Source organism: Nerophis lumbriciformis, linkage group LG37 (genome assembly GCF_033978685.3).
Source record: "Nerophis lumbriciformis linkage group LG37, RoL_Nlum_v2.1, whole genome shotgun sequence".
NCBI classification, from domain to species: Eukaryota; Metazoa; Chordata; class Actinopteri; order Syngnathiformes; family Syngnathidae; genus Nerophis; species Nerophis lumbriciformis.
The window spans coordinates 1,915,401-1,937,500 of NC_084584.2; the positions used below are offsets into that span (position 1 = coordinate 1,915,401).

At 33.4% G+C, this 22,100-nt stretch overlaps 2 protein-coding genes across 3 annotated transcripts in view; one reads left to right on the plus strand and one right to left on the minus strand.

Annotated features, from left to right (window-relative positions):
* necab1 (N-terminal EF-hand calcium binding protein 1) overlaps positions 1–4,140 on the minus strand; it is a 50,903-nt gene extending 46,763 nt beyond the window's left edge. Inside the window, exon 1 of the mRNA XM_061931049.2 lies at positions 4,090–4,140. Coding sequence (XP_061787033.2) covers positions 4,090–4,140 — 51 coding nt within the window. The remainder of the gene's footprint in view (positions 1–4,089) is intronic.
* Positions 4,141–11,378: 7,238 nt separating this feature from the next.
* The window catches only part of tmem64 (transmembrane protein 64), a 41,449-nt gene continuing 30,727 nt past the window's right edge, over positions 11,379–22,100 (plus strand). The window contains exons 1-2 of one of the 2 annotated variants that reach the window (XM_072912541.1): positions 11,379–11,615; positions 11,687–12,576. In XM_072912541.1, the coding sequence (XP_072768642.1) occupies positions 11,926–12,576 (651 nt within the window). In that variant the 5' untranslated portion in view covers positions 11,379–11,615; positions 11,687–11,925. The remainder of the gene's footprint in view (positions 11,616–11,686; positions 12,577–22,100) is intronic. The other variant, XM_072912542.1, reaches the window with a different exon arrangement.

Below are 22,100 nucleotides of genomic sequence, written 5' to 3' on the forward strand. Positions count from 1 at the left end.
TAAATATTAATACTTACATCTATGAATATGAATAATACTTACATCTATGACAATGAATATTAATACTTACATCTATGAATGTGAATATTAATACTTACATCTATGACTATGAATATTGATAATACTTACATCTATAAATATAAATATGAATACTTACATCTATGAATATGAATATTAATAATACTTACATCTATGAATATAAATATTAATACTTGCATCTATGAATATGAATATTAATAATACTTACATCTATGAATATAAATATTAATACTTACATCTATGAATATAAATATTAATACTTACATCTATGACTATGAATATTGATACTTACATCTATGAATATGAATATTAATATTACTTACATCTATGAATATGAATATTAATACTTACATCTATGAATATGAATATTAATACTTACATCTATGAATATAAATATTAATACTTACATCTATGAATATGGATATTAATAATACTTACATCTATGAATATACATATGAATACTTACATCTATGAATATTAATATTAATAATACTTACATCTATGAATGTGAATATTAATACTTACATCTATAAATATAAATATTTATGCTTACATCTATGAATATGAATAATACTTACATCTATGAATATGGATATTAATAATACTTACATCTATGAATATACATATGAATACTTACATCTATGAATATGAATATTAATAATACTTACATCTATGAATATGAATATTAATACTTACATCTATGAATATGAATATTAATAATACTTACATCTATGAATATGAATATTAATAATACTTACATCTATGAATATGAATATTAATACTTACATCTATGAATATGAATATGAATAATACTTACATCTATGAATATTAATAATACTTACATCTACGAATATGAATATTAATACTTACATATATAAATATGAATATTAATAATACTTACATCTATGAATATGAATATTAATAATACTTACATCTATGAATATAAATATTAATACTTGCATCTATGAATATGAATATTAATAATACTTACATCTATGAATATGAATATTAATAATACTTACATCTATGAATATAAATATTAATACTTGCATCTATGAATATGAATATTAATAATACTTACATCTATGAATATGAATTTTAATACTTACATCTATAAATATAAATATGAATACGTACATCTATGAATATGAATATTAATAATACTTACATCTATGAATATTAATAATACTTACATCTACGAATATGAATATTAATAATACTTACATCTATGAATATGAATATTAATAATACTTACATCAATGAATATAAATATTAATACTTGCATCTATGAATATTTATAATAATAATACTTACATCTATGAATATGAATATTAATACTTACATCTATGACTATGAATATTGATAATACTTACATCTATAAATATAAATATGAATACTTACATCTATGAATATGAATATTAATAATACTTACATCTATGAATATAAATATTAATACTTGCATCTATGAATATGAATATGAATATTACTTACATCTATGAATATGAATATTAATACTTACATCTATGAATATGAATATTAATACTTACATCTATGAATATGGATATTAATAATACTTACATCTATGAATATACATATGAATACTTACATCTATGAATATTAATATTAATAATACTTACATCTATGAATGTGAATATTAATACTTACATCTATAAATATAAATATTTATGCTTACATCTATGAATATGAATAATACTTACATCTATGAATATGGATATTAATAATACTTACATCTATGAATATACATATGAATACTTACATCTATGAATATTAATATTAATAATACTTACATCTATGAATATGAATATTAATACTTACATCTATGAATATGAATATGAATAATACTTACATCTATGAATATGAATATTAATAATACTTACATCTATGAATATGAATATTAATACTTACATCTATGAATATGAATATGAATAATACTTACATCTATGAATATTAATAATACTTACATCTATGAATATTAATAATACTTACATCTACGAATATGAATATTAATACTTACATATATAAATATGAATATTAATAATACTTACATCTATGAATATGAATATTAATAATACTTACATCTATGAATATGAATTTTAATACTTACATCTATAAATATAAATATGAATACGTACATCTATGAATATGAATATTAATAATACTTACATCTATGAATATTAATAATACTTACATCTACGAATATGAATATTAATAATACTTACATCTATGAATATGAATATTAATAATACTTACATCAATGAATATAAATATTAATACTTGCATCTATGAATATTTATAATAATAATACTTACATCTATGAATATGAATATTAATACTTACATCTATGACTATGAATATTGATAATACTTACATCTATAAATATAAATATGAATACTTACATCTATGAATATGAATATTAATAATACTTACATCTATGAATATAAATATTAATACTTGCATCTATGAATATGAATATGAATATTACTTACATCTATGAATATGAATATTAATACTTACATCTATGAATATGAATATTAATACTTACATCTATGAATATGGATATTAATAATACTTACATCTATGAATATACATATGAATACTTACATCTATGAATATTAATATTAATAATACTTACATCTATGAATGTGAATATTAATACTTACATCTATAAATATAAATATTTATGCTTACATCTATGAATATGAATAATACTTACATCTATGAATATGGATATTAATAATACTTACATCTATGAATATACATATGAATACTTACATCTATGAATATTAATATTAATAATACTTACATCTATGAATATGAATATTAATACTTACATCTATGAATATGAATATGAATAATACTTACATCTATGAATATGAATATTAATAATACTTACATCTATGAATATGAATATTAATACTTACATCTATGAATATGAATATGAATAATACTTACATCTATGAATATTAATAATACTTACATCTATGAATATTAATAATACTTACATCTACGAATATGAATATTAATACTTACATATATAAATATGAATATTAATAATACTTACATCTATGAATATGAATATTAATAATACTTACATCTATGAATATGAATATTAATAATACTTACATCTATGAATATAAATATTAATACTTGCATCTATGAATATGAATATTAATAATACTTACATCTATGAATATGAATATTAATAATACTTACATCTATGAATATAAATATTAATACTTGCATCTATGAATATGAATATTAATAATACTTACATCTATGAATATGAATTTTAATACTTACATCTATAAATATAAATATGAATACGTACATCTATGAATATGAATATTAATAATACTTACATCTATGAATATTAATAATACTTACATCTACGAATATGAATATTAATAATACTTACATCTATGAATATGAATATGAATAATACTTACATCAATGAATATAAATATTAATACTTGCATCTATGAATATTTATAATAATAATACTTACATCTATGAATATGAATATTAATACTTGCATCTATGACTATGAATATTGATAATACTTACATCTATAAATATAAATATGAATACTTACATCTATGAATATGAATATTAATACTTACATCTATGAATATAAATATTAATACTTACATCTATGAATATGAATAATACTTACATCTATGACAATGAATATTAATACTTACATCTATGAATGTGAATATTAATACTTACATCTATGACTATGAATATTGATAATACTTACATCTATAAATATAATATGAATACTTACATCTATGAATATGAATATTAATACTTACATCTATGAATATGAATATTAATAATACTTACATCTATAAATATAAATATTAATACTTACATCTATGAATATGAATATTAATAATACTTACATCTATGAATATGAATATTAATAATACTTACATCTATGAATATGAATATTAATAATACTTACATCTATGAATATGAATATTAATAATACTTACATCTATGAATATGAATATTAATAATACTCACATCTATGAAGATGGACATTCCCGACTGGACATGTTCCGGTGATCGATCCATCATTCGAACGGTTCCGGTTTCACTTTGTCCCTCGGAGGAATGTTGTGACGGCGCGTGAGTTCCGACGTGCACGAGGAGCAGACACGTCAAGCCGCGGGAAGCACGTCACACCACTTCCGTGTTCAACCGGAAGAAGGCGGAAGACGTCAACATTTCCCGCGTTTATTGGCTATAAAGATCACTAAGAACGATACTGACTTTATTCGTGGTTTGATATTAAATTGGGAAGCGCTGTGCTGCCAACAGAAGATATATGCATGCTTTTGTTTTGAAAGAACCACATCCGGGTAGTTCCCGCAAGCTTGACTCTGCCGCGGCGGTGGAATCGCAGTTTATGCTGCAATTATTGTCATTTCTAGTACCAATTTAGGGATATAATTGTTTAACATATGTATTTATTTAAATAAGATGATGCATATGATTAAACATTTCATAACAACGACGATTACACAAGTTTGATTTACCCATTTAAAAAAAAAAAAGATTACAATACCATGACTTTGATGAACACTGCCATCTAGTGGACAAGTTACATAACTACAGTAATAAAGTTCAACATGATTTATTACAATTACAATGTATTACAATTAATCATTAAATATGTCCATCACATTCATAACTTTAAACATTAAATACAAACACAAATATAATAAAGTTAAACATTAAATACATTTGATAAAGTTAAACACAAATGATCAAGTAACAAACTCAACTCAAAACAAACTAGTACGAGTATTCCCATCCATCCATTTTCTACCGCTGGAGCCTATCTCAGCTACAATCGGGCGGAAGGCGGGGTACACCCTGGACAAGTCGCCACCTCATCGCAGGGCCAACACAGATAGACAGACAACATTCACACACTTGGGACCATTTAGTGTTGCCAATCAACCTATCCCCAGGTGCATGTCTTTGGAGGTGGGAGGGGCCTATCCCCAGGTGCGTGTCTTTGGAGGTGGGGGGAAGCCGGAGTAGAACCCACGCAGTCACGGGGAGAACATGCACACTCCACACAGAAAGAGCCCGAGCCCGGGATTGAACCCAGGACTACTCAGGACCTTCGTATTGTGAGGCAGACCCACTAACCCCTCTTTCACCGTGCTGCAGTACTAGTATTTAACATGTACCATTACTCAAAACAAACTAGCACTAGTATTTAGAATAAACAATTACTAGTACTCAATACAAACTAGTACTAGTATTTAAAATGTAACATAACTATAACCATAACATAACCATAACCATAATATAGCCATAACTAAAATATAACCATAACCATAGCCATAACATAACCATAACATAACCATAACCATAGCCATAACCATAACCATAAACATAACCATAACCATAACCATAACCATAACCATAATTCAACCATAAACATAACATAACCATAACATAACCATCATTTAACCATCAACATAACATAACCATAACCATAATATAGCCATAACTATAATATAACCATAATATAACCATAACATAACCATAATATAGCCATAACTATAATATGACCATAATATAACCATAACATAACCATAATATAGCCATAACTATAATATAACCATAACATAACATAACATAATCATAATATAGCCATAACTATAATATAACCATAACATAACCATAACATAACATAACCATAATATAGCCATAACCATAACATAACCATAATATAACCATAATATAGCCATAACTATAATATTACCATAACATAACCATAACATAACCATAACATAACCATAATATAACCATAATATAACCATAACATAACCATAACATAACATAACATAACATAACATAACCATAATATAGCCATAACCATAACATAACCATAACATAACCATAATATAGCTATAACTATAATATAACCATAACATAACCATAACATAACATAACCATAATATAGCCATAACTATAATATAACCATAACATAACCATAACATAACATAACATAACATAACATAACCATAATATAGCCATAACCATAACATAACCATAATATAACTATAATATAGCCATAACTATAATATAACCATAACATAACCATAACATAACCATAACATAACATAACATAACATAACATAACATAACATAACATAACATAACCATAATATAGCCATAACCATAACATAACCATAATATAGCCATAACTATAAAATAACCATAACATAACCATAATATGTGGGTTACCCACATATGCGGTCCTCTCCAAGGTTTCTCATAGTCATTCACATCGACGTCCCATTGGGTTGAGTTTTTCCTTGCCCTTATGTGGGCTCTGTACCGCGGATGTCGTTGTGGCTTGTGCAGCCCTTTGAGACACTTGTGATTTAGGGCTATATAAATAAACATTGATTGATTGATTGATTGATAGCCATAACTATAATATAACCACAATATAACCATAACATAACATAACATATTATAACATAACCATAATATAACCATAACTATAATATAACCATAACCATAACATAACCATAATATAGCCATAAGTATAATATAACCATAACATAACATAACATAACATAACATAACATAACATAACATAACATAACATAACATAACCATAATATAGCCATAACAATAATATAACCATAACCATAACATAACCATAATATAGCCATAAGTATAATATAACCATAACATAACCATAACATAACCATAACCATGGCATAACATAACATAACATAACATAACATAACATAACATAACATAACATAACATAACCATAATATAGCCATAACTATAATATAACCATAACCATAACATAACCATAATATAGCCATAAGTATAATATAACCATAACATAACCATAACATAACATAACATAACATAACATAACATAACATAACATAACATAACATAACCATAATATAGCCATAACTATAATATAACCATAACCATAACATAACCATAATATAGCCATAAGTATAATATAACCATAACATAACCATAACATAACCATAACCATGGCATAACATAACATAACATAACATAACATAACATAACATAACATAACATAACATAACCCTAATATAGCCATAACTATAATATAACCATAACCATAATATAGCCATAAGTATAATATAACCATAACATAACATAACATAACATAACATAACATAACATAACATAACATAACATAACATAACCATAATATAGCCATAACTATAATATAACCATAACCATAACATAACCATAATATAGCCATAAGTATAATATAACCATAACATAACCATAACCATGGCATAACATAACATAACATGACATAACATAACATAACATAACATAACATAACATAACATAACATAACCATAATATAGCCATAACTATAATATAACCATAACCACAACATAACCATAATATAGCCATAAGTATAATATAACCATAGCATAACCATAACATAACATAACATAACATAACATAACATAACATAACATAACATAACATAACATAACCATAATATAGCCATAACTATAATATAACCATAACCATAACATAACCATAATATAGCCATAAGTATAATATAACCATAACATAACCATAACATAACCATAACCATGTCATAACATAACATAACATAACCATAATATAGCCATAACATAACATAACATAACATAACATAACATAACATAACATAACATAACATAACATAACATAACATAACATAACCATAACATAACATAACATAACATAACATAACATAACATAACATTACATAACCATAATATAGCCATAACATAACATAACATAACATAACATAACATAACATAACATAACATAACATAACATAACATAACATAACATAACATAACATTACATAACCATAATATAGCCATAACATAACATAACATAACATAACATAACATAACATAACATAACATAACATAACATAACCATAACATAACATAACATAACATAACATAACATAACATTAACATAACATGATATAAAGTAACGTAACGTAACGTAACGTAACATAACCATAACGTAACATAACGTAACGTAACGTAACGTAACCATAACGTAACGTAACGTAACGTCACATAACCATAACATAACATAACATAACATAACATGGCATAACATAACATAACATAACATAACATAACATAACATAACATAACATAACATAACATAACATAACATAACCATAATATAGCCATAACTATAATATAACCATAACCATAACATAACCATAATATAGCCATAAGTATAATATAACCATAACATAACATAACATAACATAACATAACATAACATAACATAACATAACATAACATAACATAACATAACCATAATATAGCCATAACTATAATATAACCATAACCATAACATAACCATAATATAGCCATAAGTATAATATAACCATAACATAACCATAACATAACCATAACCATGTCATAACATAACATAACATAACCATAATATAGCCATAACATAACATAACATAACATAACATAACATAACATAACATAACATAACATAACATAACCATAATATAGCCATAACTATAATATAACCATAACCATAACATAACCATAATATAGCCATAAGTATAATATAACCATAACATAACCATAACATAACCATAACCATGTCATAACATAACATAACATAACCATAATATAGCCATAACATAACATAACATAACATAACATAACATAACATAACATAACATAACATTACATAACCATAATATAGCCATAACATAACATAACATAACATAACATAACATAACCATAACATAACATAACATAACATAACATAACATAACATTAACATAACATAACATGATATAACGTAACGTAACGTAACGTAACGTAACGTAACGTAACGTAACATAACCATAACGTAACATAACGTAACGTAACGTAACCATAACGTAACGTAACGTAACGTAACGTCACATAACCATAACATAACATAACATAACATAACATAACATAACATAACATTACATAACATAACCATAATATAGCCATAACTATAATATAACCATAACTAGTTTATTATTCTTCGGTCAATGGTCAACAAAATAAACAAACAGTTGCACATTCATAGAATGAAAATGAAAATGAAAATGTTGCAGACCGAAAGGGTTTAGGCTGAAGTTGAACACTTATAGCGCCTAACCCTATAAACAATGTCAAGTACAAGATGAACTTCCGAAAATTATGAAATGTCTTTTGTACAACATATTATAAATACACATTATACACAATATGAACATTGTTCAATTATATACACAGTAAAGGCATGTGAAATATCCTTATACGCGTATTAAACCTTTGTACCAATTTATATACGATATACAAACAATTATACTTCCATTATTATTTATATCCCACATTTAGTATTTTAATTAACATTGATCATAGTATTAACTACTGTGTTGATTCAAGAGTGATATATTTTTCCAAGACATTAGTCTTAAAGTGTTTTTTAAATGTGTGAATGGACCTGGAACATTTGAAGGAATCATCCAAGCTGTTCCACAGTTGAACCCCCCCTGACAGAAACACATCTACTTTTTAAGCTTGTTCTTATCTTAGCTTTCTGGAAGACAGCTGAACCTCTGAGGTCATAGGGATTCTCTCTGGGTTTGAACCTCTCCTGTAGACACCGAGGCAGCATGTGGTTATGAGCTTTGTACGTCACAGTAGCAGTGTTGAGGTCAACAAGATCATGCAGTTTTAAGGTTTTTAATTTAATAAACAGAGCATTGGTATGGTCATGATAATCTGCATAATTTACAATTCCAATCGCTTTCTTTTGAAGTAAGAATATAGAATTGATGTTTGTTTTGTAATTGTTACCCCAGATTTCAACACAATAATTAAGATAAGGGAGTACGAAAGAATTATATAACATATTAAGAGCCTTTTGATTTACGGAGTTTTTGATTTTATGTAACATAGCAATATTGTTTGCCATCTTTGTCTTAAGTATATTTATGTACAGTTTCCAATTTAATTTATCATCAATGTAGATTCCCAAAAATTTTGTTGAATACACCCTTTCTATCTCCATATCATCAATTCTTATATGACACTGTATGTTATTTTTCCTATTTCCAAAAATTATATATTTTGTTTTATTTAGGTTGATTGACAGTTTATTGGCATCAAACCATTGCTTTAGTATATGGAGTTCGCTCTCTACAGTCTCTAAGAGTTGGCCAAGGTCTTGCCCAGAACAGTACAGACTTGTATCGTCAGCAAAGAGAATACATTTGAGTTTTTTTAAAGATTTTGCAGATATCATTAATATACAATAAAAACAATTTTGGTCCCAGTACAGAACCTTGGAGCACTCCATGTGTTATAATCTTTTTATCTGAATCTACATTGTTCATATGCACATACTGTTCTCTACCACCAAGATAACTTTTCAACCAATCATGAGCAAGACCTCTAAAACCATACCTCTGCATTTTGTTTAAAAGTAATGTGTGATCGATGGTGTCAAAGGCCTTGCTCAGGTCAATAAAAACGTAACATAACATAACATAACATAACATAACATAACATAACATAACATAACATAACCATAACATAACCATAATATAGCCATAAGTATAATATAACCATAACATAACATAACATAACATAACATAACATAACATAACATAACATAACATAACATAACATAACCATAATATAGCCATAACTATAATATAACCATAACCATAACATAACCATAATATAGCCATAAGTATAATATAACCATAACATAACCATAACATAACCATAACCATGTCATAACATAACATAACATAACCATAATATAGCCATAACATAACATAACATAACATAACATAACATAACATAACATAACATAACCATAATATAGCCATAACCTAACATAACATAACATAACCATAACATAACATAACATAACATAACATTAACATAACGTAACGTAACGTAACGTAACGTAACGTAACGTAACGTAACCATAACGTAACGTAACGTAACGTCACATAACCATAACATAACATAACATAACATAACATAACATAACATAACATAACATAACATAACCATAATATAACCACGAAGGTTGGGTGACAGGTGAGCGTGACGTCATCAGTGCTCATGTGGCAGCGAGGTGATGACGTCAGTTACCTCCAGCCAAAACCAAAACAAACGTCATCGCTGAGCAAGTCTCGCGAGAGCCAAGCTGTGCGCCGTGATTGGCCGCGAAGCTGAGATTGCGGGAGTCACGTGACGTGTAGGCAGTCGCGCCGTGTGGAACACAAACAACTGTGACGCGGAAAAAGACTCCGTGTGGCGACACTCAACTCCATTTTCTCGCCCACTTCCACGCTCCTCCTGTCGAAGCGCTCGAGACTTGATTGTGCTCGCGCGTGACTTTCAGCCGCCCCGCGCGCGGCGGTGGACTTTAGCCCCGCGGGCTAACTAGCCAGCTAGCAGCGTGGGACGGAGGCGAGACAGGTGAGACAGGTGAGTCGCGGGACGAAAGGTGAGACAGGTGAGTCGCGCAGGTGTGTCACGTGCTCTCTCCACCTCCTCAGGCAGGAGCCATGGCGGCCGTGGACGTGAGCGTCTCACCCACGAGACGCGACCCGACGAGCTTCACGTGGGACTGGCGCGTTTCGCGGCGCGTGTACCCGAGATAAGCTCGACATTCCACGGTCCATGTGTGACACATCCGAAGTTTCACGCGCCGGGGAGCGTGTCTGGACGTGAAAGCCGCCGGTGACGTCACAGCCCACCCCACACCCTGCTGCTTCCCACCTGAGGGTTGCCCCACATGTCGCTGGCGGGCTCCGCGCAGATGCTGGCCAAGCTGGCCAAGCACGCCGCGGGTAAAGCGCGGGTCCAGCTGAGCCGCTGGCTGCGGAGGGGCGGCGACGACGGCGACAAGGGCGCCTTCGACGAGCGGGGGGCGGCAGGGCGCTGCGACGGCGACCCGGAGGTGGCGGGGGAGGCCGGCGGCGCCGACTCCAGGCACCCCTGCTGCATCGTCAAGGGCACCCTGCTGGCGTGCATCCTCGCCGCCGTGTGCTTCTCCTCGGTGGCGCTGGTCCGCCAGCACCTCAAGGACCTCCTGCTGTGGGTGGAGGGCCTGGACGGCCTGGTGGGCGCCCTGCTGTTCGTGGTGGGCTTCATCCTGGTCTCCTTCCCCTGCGGCTGGGGCTACATCCTGCTCAACGTGGCCGCCGGCTACCTCTACGGCTTGGTGCTGGGCATGGGCCTGGTCATGGTGGGGGTCCTCATCGGGACCTTCGTGGCCCACCTGGCCTGCAAGCGGCTGCTGACCGACTGGGTGGTCAACAAGGTGGGGAACAGCGAGCAGCTCAGCGCCATCATCCGAGTGGTGGAAGGAGGGAGCGGACTCAAAGTCGTGGCCTTAGCGAGACTCACCCCCATCCCCTTTGGACTCCAAAATGCAGTTTTCTCTGTAAGTACTCCAACAGTTTTACTGGTCATTCCGGGAAATCGGGGAAATTTTCGGACCCGGGACACATGCTGGCTTGAATGTTCATGGCGAGTGGAGTGTGTGGATGTTGGAACGCTTCCAATCGGATGACAAATGTGGACCGTGCAGTCGATTATATGTTTCCCATTCATTGTCAACTGGGAGAAAATTCCTGGAAAACCAGGAATTTTGGAAAAGTAGTGTGGGTTGATGGTTGGAAGGTCGGAGTCGGGTAAAAAATGACACAATATTTTATTATCTATGAATACGTCAATTCATTTTGAATGGGAATTTCCTGTTTCTGGGTAGAAAATTACCGGAAATTCCTGGAAAACCGGGTAAATGCAACGTGTTTTGCGTTTGACATATGTGAAGAACAGTGTGGGTTGACGGTTGGAAGGTCGGAATTGGGCAAAAATGGCGCTAAATTTGGGGTATTTTATAATTATGAATACGTCAATTCATTTAAATGGGAATTTCCTGGAATTTTGGGAAAACCGGTAATTTTTGAAAAGATCCATACCAGCACAATTGTCCTAGATGATAGGAATGTGTTGGTGTTGGAATTTTCCAAAACGGTTGGCAAATGTTGACATAGTAACAGTTTGAATTTAAATGGGTATTTTGGAAGTCCTGGAATTTCGGGATAACCGGGAATTTTAACGAAAAAATGTCCCAATTAAGAAGAATGTTTTGAAGGTAGAATGGTCAAAAACGCTTGAAAAATGTGGACTGTGAAAACTTTCCAGGAAGAGGTGAAAATAGGGCTTTGGAAAAGCGGGAATTCCTGGAATTTTTTTTTGGTACTTTAAAAATGAAGTGAGTGGAGTGTGTGGATGTTGGAACGCTTCCAATCGGATGAGAAATGTGGACCGTGCAGTCGATTATATATTTCCCATTCATTGTCAACTGGGAGAAAATTCCTGGAAAACCAGGAATTTTGGAAAAGTAGTGTGGGTTGATGGTTGGAAGGTCGGAGTCGGGTAAACAATGAGACAACATTTTATTATCTATGAATACGTCAATTCATTTTGAATGAGAATTTCCTGTTTCTGGGTAGAAAGTTACCGGACATTCCTGGAAAACCGGGTAAATACAACGTGTTTTGCGTTCGACATATATGAAGAACAGTGTGGGTTGATGGTTGGAAGGTCGGAATTGGGTAAAAATGGCGCTACATTTGGGGTATTTTATAATTATGAATACGTCAATTCATTTAAATGGGAATTTCCTGGAATTTTGGGAAAAACGGTAGATCCATACCAGCACAATTGTCCTAGATGATAGGAATGTGTTGGTGTTGAAACTTGTCAAAACAGTTGGCAAATGTTGACCATGCAGTCGATTGTATATTTCCCGGGGAGAAAATTACCGGAAATTCCTGGAAAACCAGGAATTTTGGAAGAGCAGTGTGGGTTGATGGTTGGAAGGTCGGAGTCGGGTAAAAAATGGCACAACATTTTGGGTATTTTATATCTATGAATACATTAATTCATTTGAATGGGAATTTCCTGGAATTAGGGGAAAACCGGGAATTCCAAAAAATATATTGTTACAAGAACAATCGTCCTAGATAATATGAATGGGTTGGTTTTGGAACTTTTCAAAACGGTTGAAAAATGTTGACCTGGTAACAGTTTCGGAATTCCTGGAATTTAGGGATAACTGGGAATTTTTAAGAAAAATGTCCCAATTAAGAAGAATGTTTTGAAGATGGAATGGTCAAAAACGCTTGAAAAATGTGGACTGTGAAAACTTTCCAGGAAGAGGTGAAAATAGGGCTTTGGAAAAGCGGGAATTCCTGGAATTTTTTTTGGTACTTTAAAAATGAAGTGAGTGGAGTGTGTGGATGTTGGAACGCTTCCAATGGGATGAGAAATGTGGACCGTGCAGTCGATTGTATATTTCCCGGGGAGAAAATTACTGGAAATTACTGGAAAACCAGGAATTTTGGAAGAGCAGTGTGGGTTGATGGTTGGAAGGTCGGAGTCGGGTAAAAAATGGCACAACATTTTGGGTATTTTATATCTATGAATACATTAATTCATTTGAATGGGAATTTCCTGGAATTAGGGGAAAACCGGGAATTCAAAAAAATATATTGTTACAAGAACAATCGTCCTAGATAATATGAATGGGTTGGTTTTGGAACTTTTCAAAACGGTTGAAAAATGTTGACCTGGTAACAGTTTCGGAATTCCTGGAATTTAGGGAGAACTGGGAATTTTTAAGAAAAATGTCCCAATTAAGAAGAATGTTTTGAAGATGGAATGGTCAAAAACGCTTGAAAAATGTGGACTGTGAAAACTTTCCAGGAAGAGGTGAAAATAGGGCTTTGGAAAAGCGGGAATTCCTGGAATTTTTTTTTGGGTACTTTAAAAATGAGGTGAGTGGAGTGTGTGGATGTTGGAACGCTTCCAATCGGATGACAAATGTGGACCGTGCAGTCGATTGTATATTTCCCATTCATTGTCAACTGGGAGAAAATTCCTGGAAAACCAAGAATTTTGGAAAAGTAGTGTGGGTTGATGGTTGGAAGGTCGGAGTCGGGTAAAAAATGACACAACATTTTATTATCCATCAATACGTCAATTCATTTTGAATGGGAATTTCCTGTTTCTGGGTAGAAAATTACCGGAAATTCCTGGAAAACCGGGTAAATACAACGTGTTTTGCGTTCGACATATGTGAAGAACAGTGTGGGTTGACGGTTGGAAGGTCGGAATTGGGTAAAAATGGCGCTACATTTGGGGTATTTTATAACTATGAATACGTCAATTCATTTGAATGGGAATTTCCTGGAATTTGGGGAAAGCCGGGAATTTTTAAAAATATCTATACAAGCACAATTGTCCTCGATGATAGGAATGTGTTGGTGTTGGAATTTTCCAAAACGGTTGGCAAATGTTGACATAGTAACAGTTTGAATTTAAATGGGTATTTTGGAAGTCCTGGAATTTCGGGATAACCGGGAATTTTTACGAAAAAAATGTCCCAATTAAGAAGAATGTTTTGAAGGTAGAATGGTCAAAAACGCTTGAAAAATGTGGACTGTGAAAACTTTCCAGGAAGAAGTGAAAATAGGGCTTTGGAAAAGCGGGAATTCCTGGAATTTTTTTTTGGTACTTTAAAAATGAGGTGAGTGGAGTGTGTGGATGTTGGAACGCTTCCAATCGGATGAGAAATGTGGACCATGCAGTCGATTGTATGTTTCCCGGGGAGAAAATGACCGGAAATTCCTGGAAAACCAGGAATTTTGGAAGAGCAGTGTGGGTTGATGGTTGGAAGGTCGGAGTCGGGTAAAAAATGGCACAACATTTTGGGTATTTTATATCTATGAATACATCAATTCATTGGAATGGGAATTTCCTGGAATTTGAGGAAAACCGGGAATTCAAAAAAATATATTGTTACAAGAACAATTGTCCTAGATAATATGACTGGGTCGGTGTTGGAACTTTTCAAAACGGTTGAAAAATGTTGACCTGGTAACAGTTTCGGAATTCCTGGAATTTAGGGATAACTGGGAATTTTTAAGAAAAATGTCCCAATTAAGAAGAATGTTTTGAAGATGGAACGGTCAAAAACGCTTGAAAAATGTGGACTGTGAAAACTTTCCAGGAAGAGGTGAAAATAGGGCTTTGGAAAAGCGGGAATTCCTGGAATTTTTTTTTGGTACTTTAAAAATGAGGTGAGTGGAGTGTGTGGATGTTGGAACGCTTCCAATCGGATGACAAATGTGGACCGTGCAGTCGATTATATATTTCCCATTCATTGTCAACAGGGAGAAAATTCCTGGAAAACCAGGAATTTTGGAAAAGTAGTGTGGGTTGATGGTTGGAAGGTCGGAGTCGGGTAAACAATGACACAACATTTTATTATCTATGAATACGTCAATTCATTTTGAATGGGAATTTCCTGTTTCTGGGTAGAAAATTACCGGAAATTCCTGGAAAACCGGGTAAATGCAACGTGTTTTGCGTTCGACATATGTGAAGAACAGTGTGGGTTGACGGTTGGAAGGTAAAAATGGCGCTAAATTTGGGATATTTTATAATTATGAATAGGTCAATTCATTTAAATGGGAATTTCCTGGAATTTTGGGAAAACCGGTCATTTTTGAAAATATCCATACCAGCACAATTGTCGTAGATGATAGGAATGTGTTGGTGTTGGAATTTTCCAAAACGGTTGGCAAATGTTGACATAGTAACAGTTGGAATTTAAATGGGTATTTTGGAAGTCCTGGAATTTCGGGATAACCGGGAATTTTTACGAAAAAATGTCCCAATTAAGAAGAATGTTTTGAAGGTAGAAGTGTCAAAAACGCTTGAAAAATGTGGACTGTGAAAACTTTCCAGGAAGAGGTGAAAATAGGGCTTTGGAAAAGCGGGAATTCCTGGAATTTTTTTTTGGTACTTTAAAAATGAGGTGAGTGGAGTGTGTGGATGTTGGAACGCATCCAATCGGATGAGAAATGTGGACCGTGCAGTCGATTGTATATTTCCCATTCATTGTCAACGGGGAGAAAATTACCGGAAATTCCTGGAAAACCAGGAATTTTGGAAAAGTAGTGTGGGTTGATGGTTGGAAGGTCGGAGTCGGGTAAACAATGACACAACATTTTATTATCTATGAATACGTCAATTCATTTTGAATGGGAATTTCCTGTTTCTGGGTAGAAAATTACCGGAAATTCCTGGAAAACCGGGTAAATACAACGTGTTTTGCGTTCGACATATGTGAAGAACAGTGTGGGTTGACGGTTGGAAGGTCGGATTTGGGCAAAAATGGCGCTAAATTTGGGGTATTTTATAATTATGAATACGTCAATTCATTTAAATGGGAATTTCCTAGAATTTTGGGAAAACCGATAATTTTTGAAAAGATCCATACCAGCACAATTGTCCTAGATGATAGGAATGTGTTGGTGTTGAAACTTGTCAAAACGGTTGGCAAATGTTGACGTAGTAACAGTTTGAATTTAAATGGGTATTTTGGAAGTCCTGGAATTTCGGGATAACCGGGAATTTGTACGAAAAAATGTCCCAATTAAGAAGAATGTTTTGAAGGTAGAATGGTCAAAAACGCTTGAAAAATGTGGACTGTGAAAACTTTCCAGGAAGAGGGGAAAATAGGGCTTTGGAAAAGCGGGAATTCCTGGAATTTTTTTTTTGGTACTTTAAAAATGAGGTGAGTGGAGTGTGTGGATGTTGGAACGCTTCCAATCGGATGAGAAATGTGGACCGTGCAGTCGATTGTATATTTCCCATTCATTGTCAACTGGGAGAAAATTACAGGAAATTCCTGGAAAACCAGGAATTTTGGAAAAGTAGTGTGGGTTGATGGTTGGAAGGTCGGAGTCGGGTAAAAAATGGCACAACATTTTGGGTATTTTGTATCTATGAATACGTCAATTCATTTGAATGGGAATTTCCTGTTTCCGGGTAGAAAATGACCGAAAATTCCTGGAAAACCGGGTAAATACAACGTGTTTTGCGTTCGACATATGTGAAGAACAGTGTGGGTTGACGGTTGGAAGGTCGGAATTGGGTAAAAGTGGCGCTAAATTTGGGGTATTTTATAATTATGAATACGTCAATTCATTTAAATGGGAATTTCCTGGAATTTTGGGAAAACCGGTAATTTTTGAAAAGATCCATACCAGCACAATTGTCCTCGATGATAGGAATGTGTTGGTGTTGGAATTTTCCAAAACGGTTGGCAAATGTTGACGTAGTAACACTTTGAATTTAAATGGGTATTTTGGAAGTCCTGGAATTTCGGGATAACCGGGAATTTTTACGAAAAAAATGTCCCAATTAAGAAGAATGTTTTGAAGGTGGAATGGTCAAAAACGCTTGAAAAATGTGGACTGTGAAAACTTTCCAGGAAGAGGTGAAAATAGGGCTTTGGAAAAGCGGGAATTCCTGGAATTTTTTTTTGGTACTTTAAAAATGAGGTGAGTGGAGTGTATGGATGTTGGAACGCTTCCAATCGGATGAGAAATGTGGACCATGCAGTCGATTATATATTTCCCATTCATTGTCAACTGGGAGAAAATTCCTGGAAAACCAGGAATTTTGGAAAAGTAGTGTGGGTTGATGGTTGGAAGGTCGGAGTCGGGTAAACAATGACACAACATTTTATTATCTATGAATACGTCAATTCATTTTGAATGGGAATTTCCTGTTTCTGGGTAGAAAGTTACCGGACATTCCTGGAAAACCGGGTAAATACAACGTGTTTTGCGTTCGACATATGTGAAGAACAGTGTGGGTTGATGGTTGGAAGGTCGGAGTTGGGTAAAAATGGCGCTACATTTGGGGTATTTTATAATTATGAATACGTCAATTCATTTAAATGGGAATTTCCTGGAATTTTGGGGAAAACGGTAGATCCATACCAGCACAATTGTCCTAGATGATAGGAATGTGTTGGTGTTGAAACTTGTCAAAACAGTTGGCAAATGTTGACCATGCAGTCGATTGTATATTTCCCGGGGAGAAAATTACCGGAAATTCCTGGAAAACCAGGAATTTTGGAAGAGCAGTGTGGGTTGATGGTTGGAAGGTCGGAGTCGGGTAAAAAATGGCACAACATTTTGGGTATTTTATATCTATGAATACATCAATTCATTTGAATGGAAATTTCCTGGAATTTGAGGAAAACCGGGAATTCAAAAAAATATATTGTTACAAGAATAATCGTCCTAGATAATATGAATGGGTTGGTTTTGGACCTTTTCAAAACGGTTGAAAAATGTTGACCTGGTAACAGTTTCGGAATTCCTGGAATTTAGGGATAACTGGGAATTTTTAAGAAAAATGTCCCAATTAAGAAGAATGTTTTGAAGATGGAATGGTCAAAAACGCTTGAAAAATGTGGACTGTGAAAACTTTCCAGGAAGAGGTGAAAATAGGGCTTTGGAAAAGCGGGAATTCCTGGAATTTTTTTTTTGGTACTTTAAAAATGAGGTGAGTGGAGTGTGTGGATGTTGGAACGCTTCCAATCGGATGAGAATTGTGGACCATGCAGTCGATTGTATATTTCCCATTCATTGTCAACAGGGAGAAAATTACCGGAAATTCCTGGAAAACCAGGAATTTTGGAAAAGTAGTGTGGGTTGATGGTTGGAAGGTCGGGGTCGGGTAAAAAATGACAACATTTTATTATCTATGAATACGTCAATTCATTTTGAATGGGAATTTCCTGTTTCTGGGTAGAAAATTACCGGACATTCCTGGAAAACCGGGTAAATACAACGTGTTTTGCGTTCGACATATGTGAAGAACAGTGTGGGTTGATGGTTGGAAGGTCGGAATTGGGTAAAAATGGCGCTAAATTTGGGGTATTTTATAATGATGAATACGTCAATTCATTTAAATGGGAATTTCCTGGAATTTTGGGAAAACCGGTAATTTTTGAAAAGATCCATACCAGCACAATTGTCCTAGATGATAGGAATGTGTTGGTGTTGGAATTTTCCAAAACGGTTGGCAAATGTTGACATAGTAACAGTTTGAATTTAAATGGGTATTTTGGAAGTCCTGGAATTTCGGGATAACCGGGTATTTTTACGAAAAAAATGTCCCAATTAAGAAGAATGTTTTGAAGGTAGAATGGTCAAAAACGCTTGAAAAATGTGGACTGTGAAAACTTTCCAGGAAGAGGTGAAAATAGGGCTTTGGAAAAGCGGGAATTCCTGGAATTTTTTTTTGGTACTTTAAAAATGAGGTGAGTGGAGTGTGTGGATGTTGGAACGCTTCCAATCGGATGAGAATTGTGGACCATGCAGTCGATTGTATATTTCCCATTCATTGTCAACGGGGAGAAAATTACCGGAAATTCCTGGAAAACCAGGAATTTTGGAAAAGGAGTGTGGGTTGATGGTTGGAAGGTCGGAGTCGGGTAAAAAATGACACAACATTTTATTATCTATGAATACGTCAATTCATTTTGAATGGGAATTTCCTGTTTCTGGGTAGAAAATTCCTGGAAAACCGGGTAAATGCAACGTGTTTTGCGTTCGACATATGTGAAGAACAGTGTGGGTTGACGGTTGGAAGGTCGGAATTGGGTAAAAGTGGCGCTAAATTTGGGGTATTTTATAATCATGAATACATCAATTCATTTAAATGGTAATTTCCTGGAATTTTGGGAAAACCGGTAATTTTTGAAAAGATCCATACCAGCACAATTGTCCTAGATGATATGAATGTGTTGGTGTTGGAATTTTCCAAAACGGTTGGCAAATGTTGACATAGTAACAGTTTGAATTTAAATGGGTATTTTGGAAGTCCTGGAATTTCGGGATAACCGGGAATTTTTACGAAAAAATGTCCCAATTAAGAAGAATGTTTTGAAGGTAGAATGGTCAAAAACGCTTGAAAAATGTGGACTGTGAAAACTTTCCAGGAAGAGGTGAAAATAGGGCTTTGGAAAAGCGGGAATTCCTGGAATTTTTTTTTGGTACTTTAAAAATGAGGTGAGTGGAGTGTGTGGATGTTGGAACGCTTCCAATCGGATGAGAAATGTGGACTGTGCAGTTGATTGTATATTTCCCATTCATTGTCAACGGGGAGAAAATTACCGGAAATTCCTGGAAAACCAGGAATTTTGGAAAAGTAGTGTGTGTTGATGGTTGGAAGGTCGGAGTCGGGTAAAAAGTGACACAACATTTTATTATCTATGAATACGTCAATTCATTTTGAATGGGAATTTCCTGTTTCCGGCTAGAAAATGACCGAAAATTCCTGGAAAACCGGGTAAATACAACGTGTTTTGCGTTCGACATATGTGAAGAACAGTGTGGGTTGACGGTTGGAAGGTCGGAATTGGGTAAAAGTGGCGCTAAATTTGGGGTATTTTATAATTATGAATACGTCAATTCATTTAAATGGGAATTTCCTGGAATTTTGGGAAAACCGGTAATTTTTGAAAAGATCCATACCAGCACAATTGTCCTAGATGATAGGAATGTGTTGGTGTTGGAATTTTCCAAAACGGTTGGCAAATGTTGACATAGTATCAGTTTGGATTTAAATGGGTATTTTGGAAGTCCTGGAATTTCGGGATAACCGGGAATTTTTACGAAAAAATGTCCCAATTAAGAAGAATGTTTTGAAGGTAGAATGGTCAAAAACGCTTGAAAAATGTGGACTGTGAAAACTTTCCAGGAAGAGGTGAAAATAGGGCTTTGGAAAAGCGGGAATTCCTGGAATTTTTTTTTGGTACTTTAAAAATGAGGTGAGTGGAGTGTGTGGATGTTGGAACGCTTCCAATCGGATGAGAAATGTGGACTGTGCAGTTGATTGTATATTTCCCATTCATTGTCAACGGGGAGAAAATTACCGGAAATTCCTGGAAAACCAGGAATTTTGGAAAAGTAGTGTGGGTTGATGGTTGGAAGGTCGGAGTCGGGTAAAAAATGACACAACATTTTATTATCTATGAATACGTCAATTCATTTTGAATGGGAATTTCCTGTTTCTGGGTAGAAAATT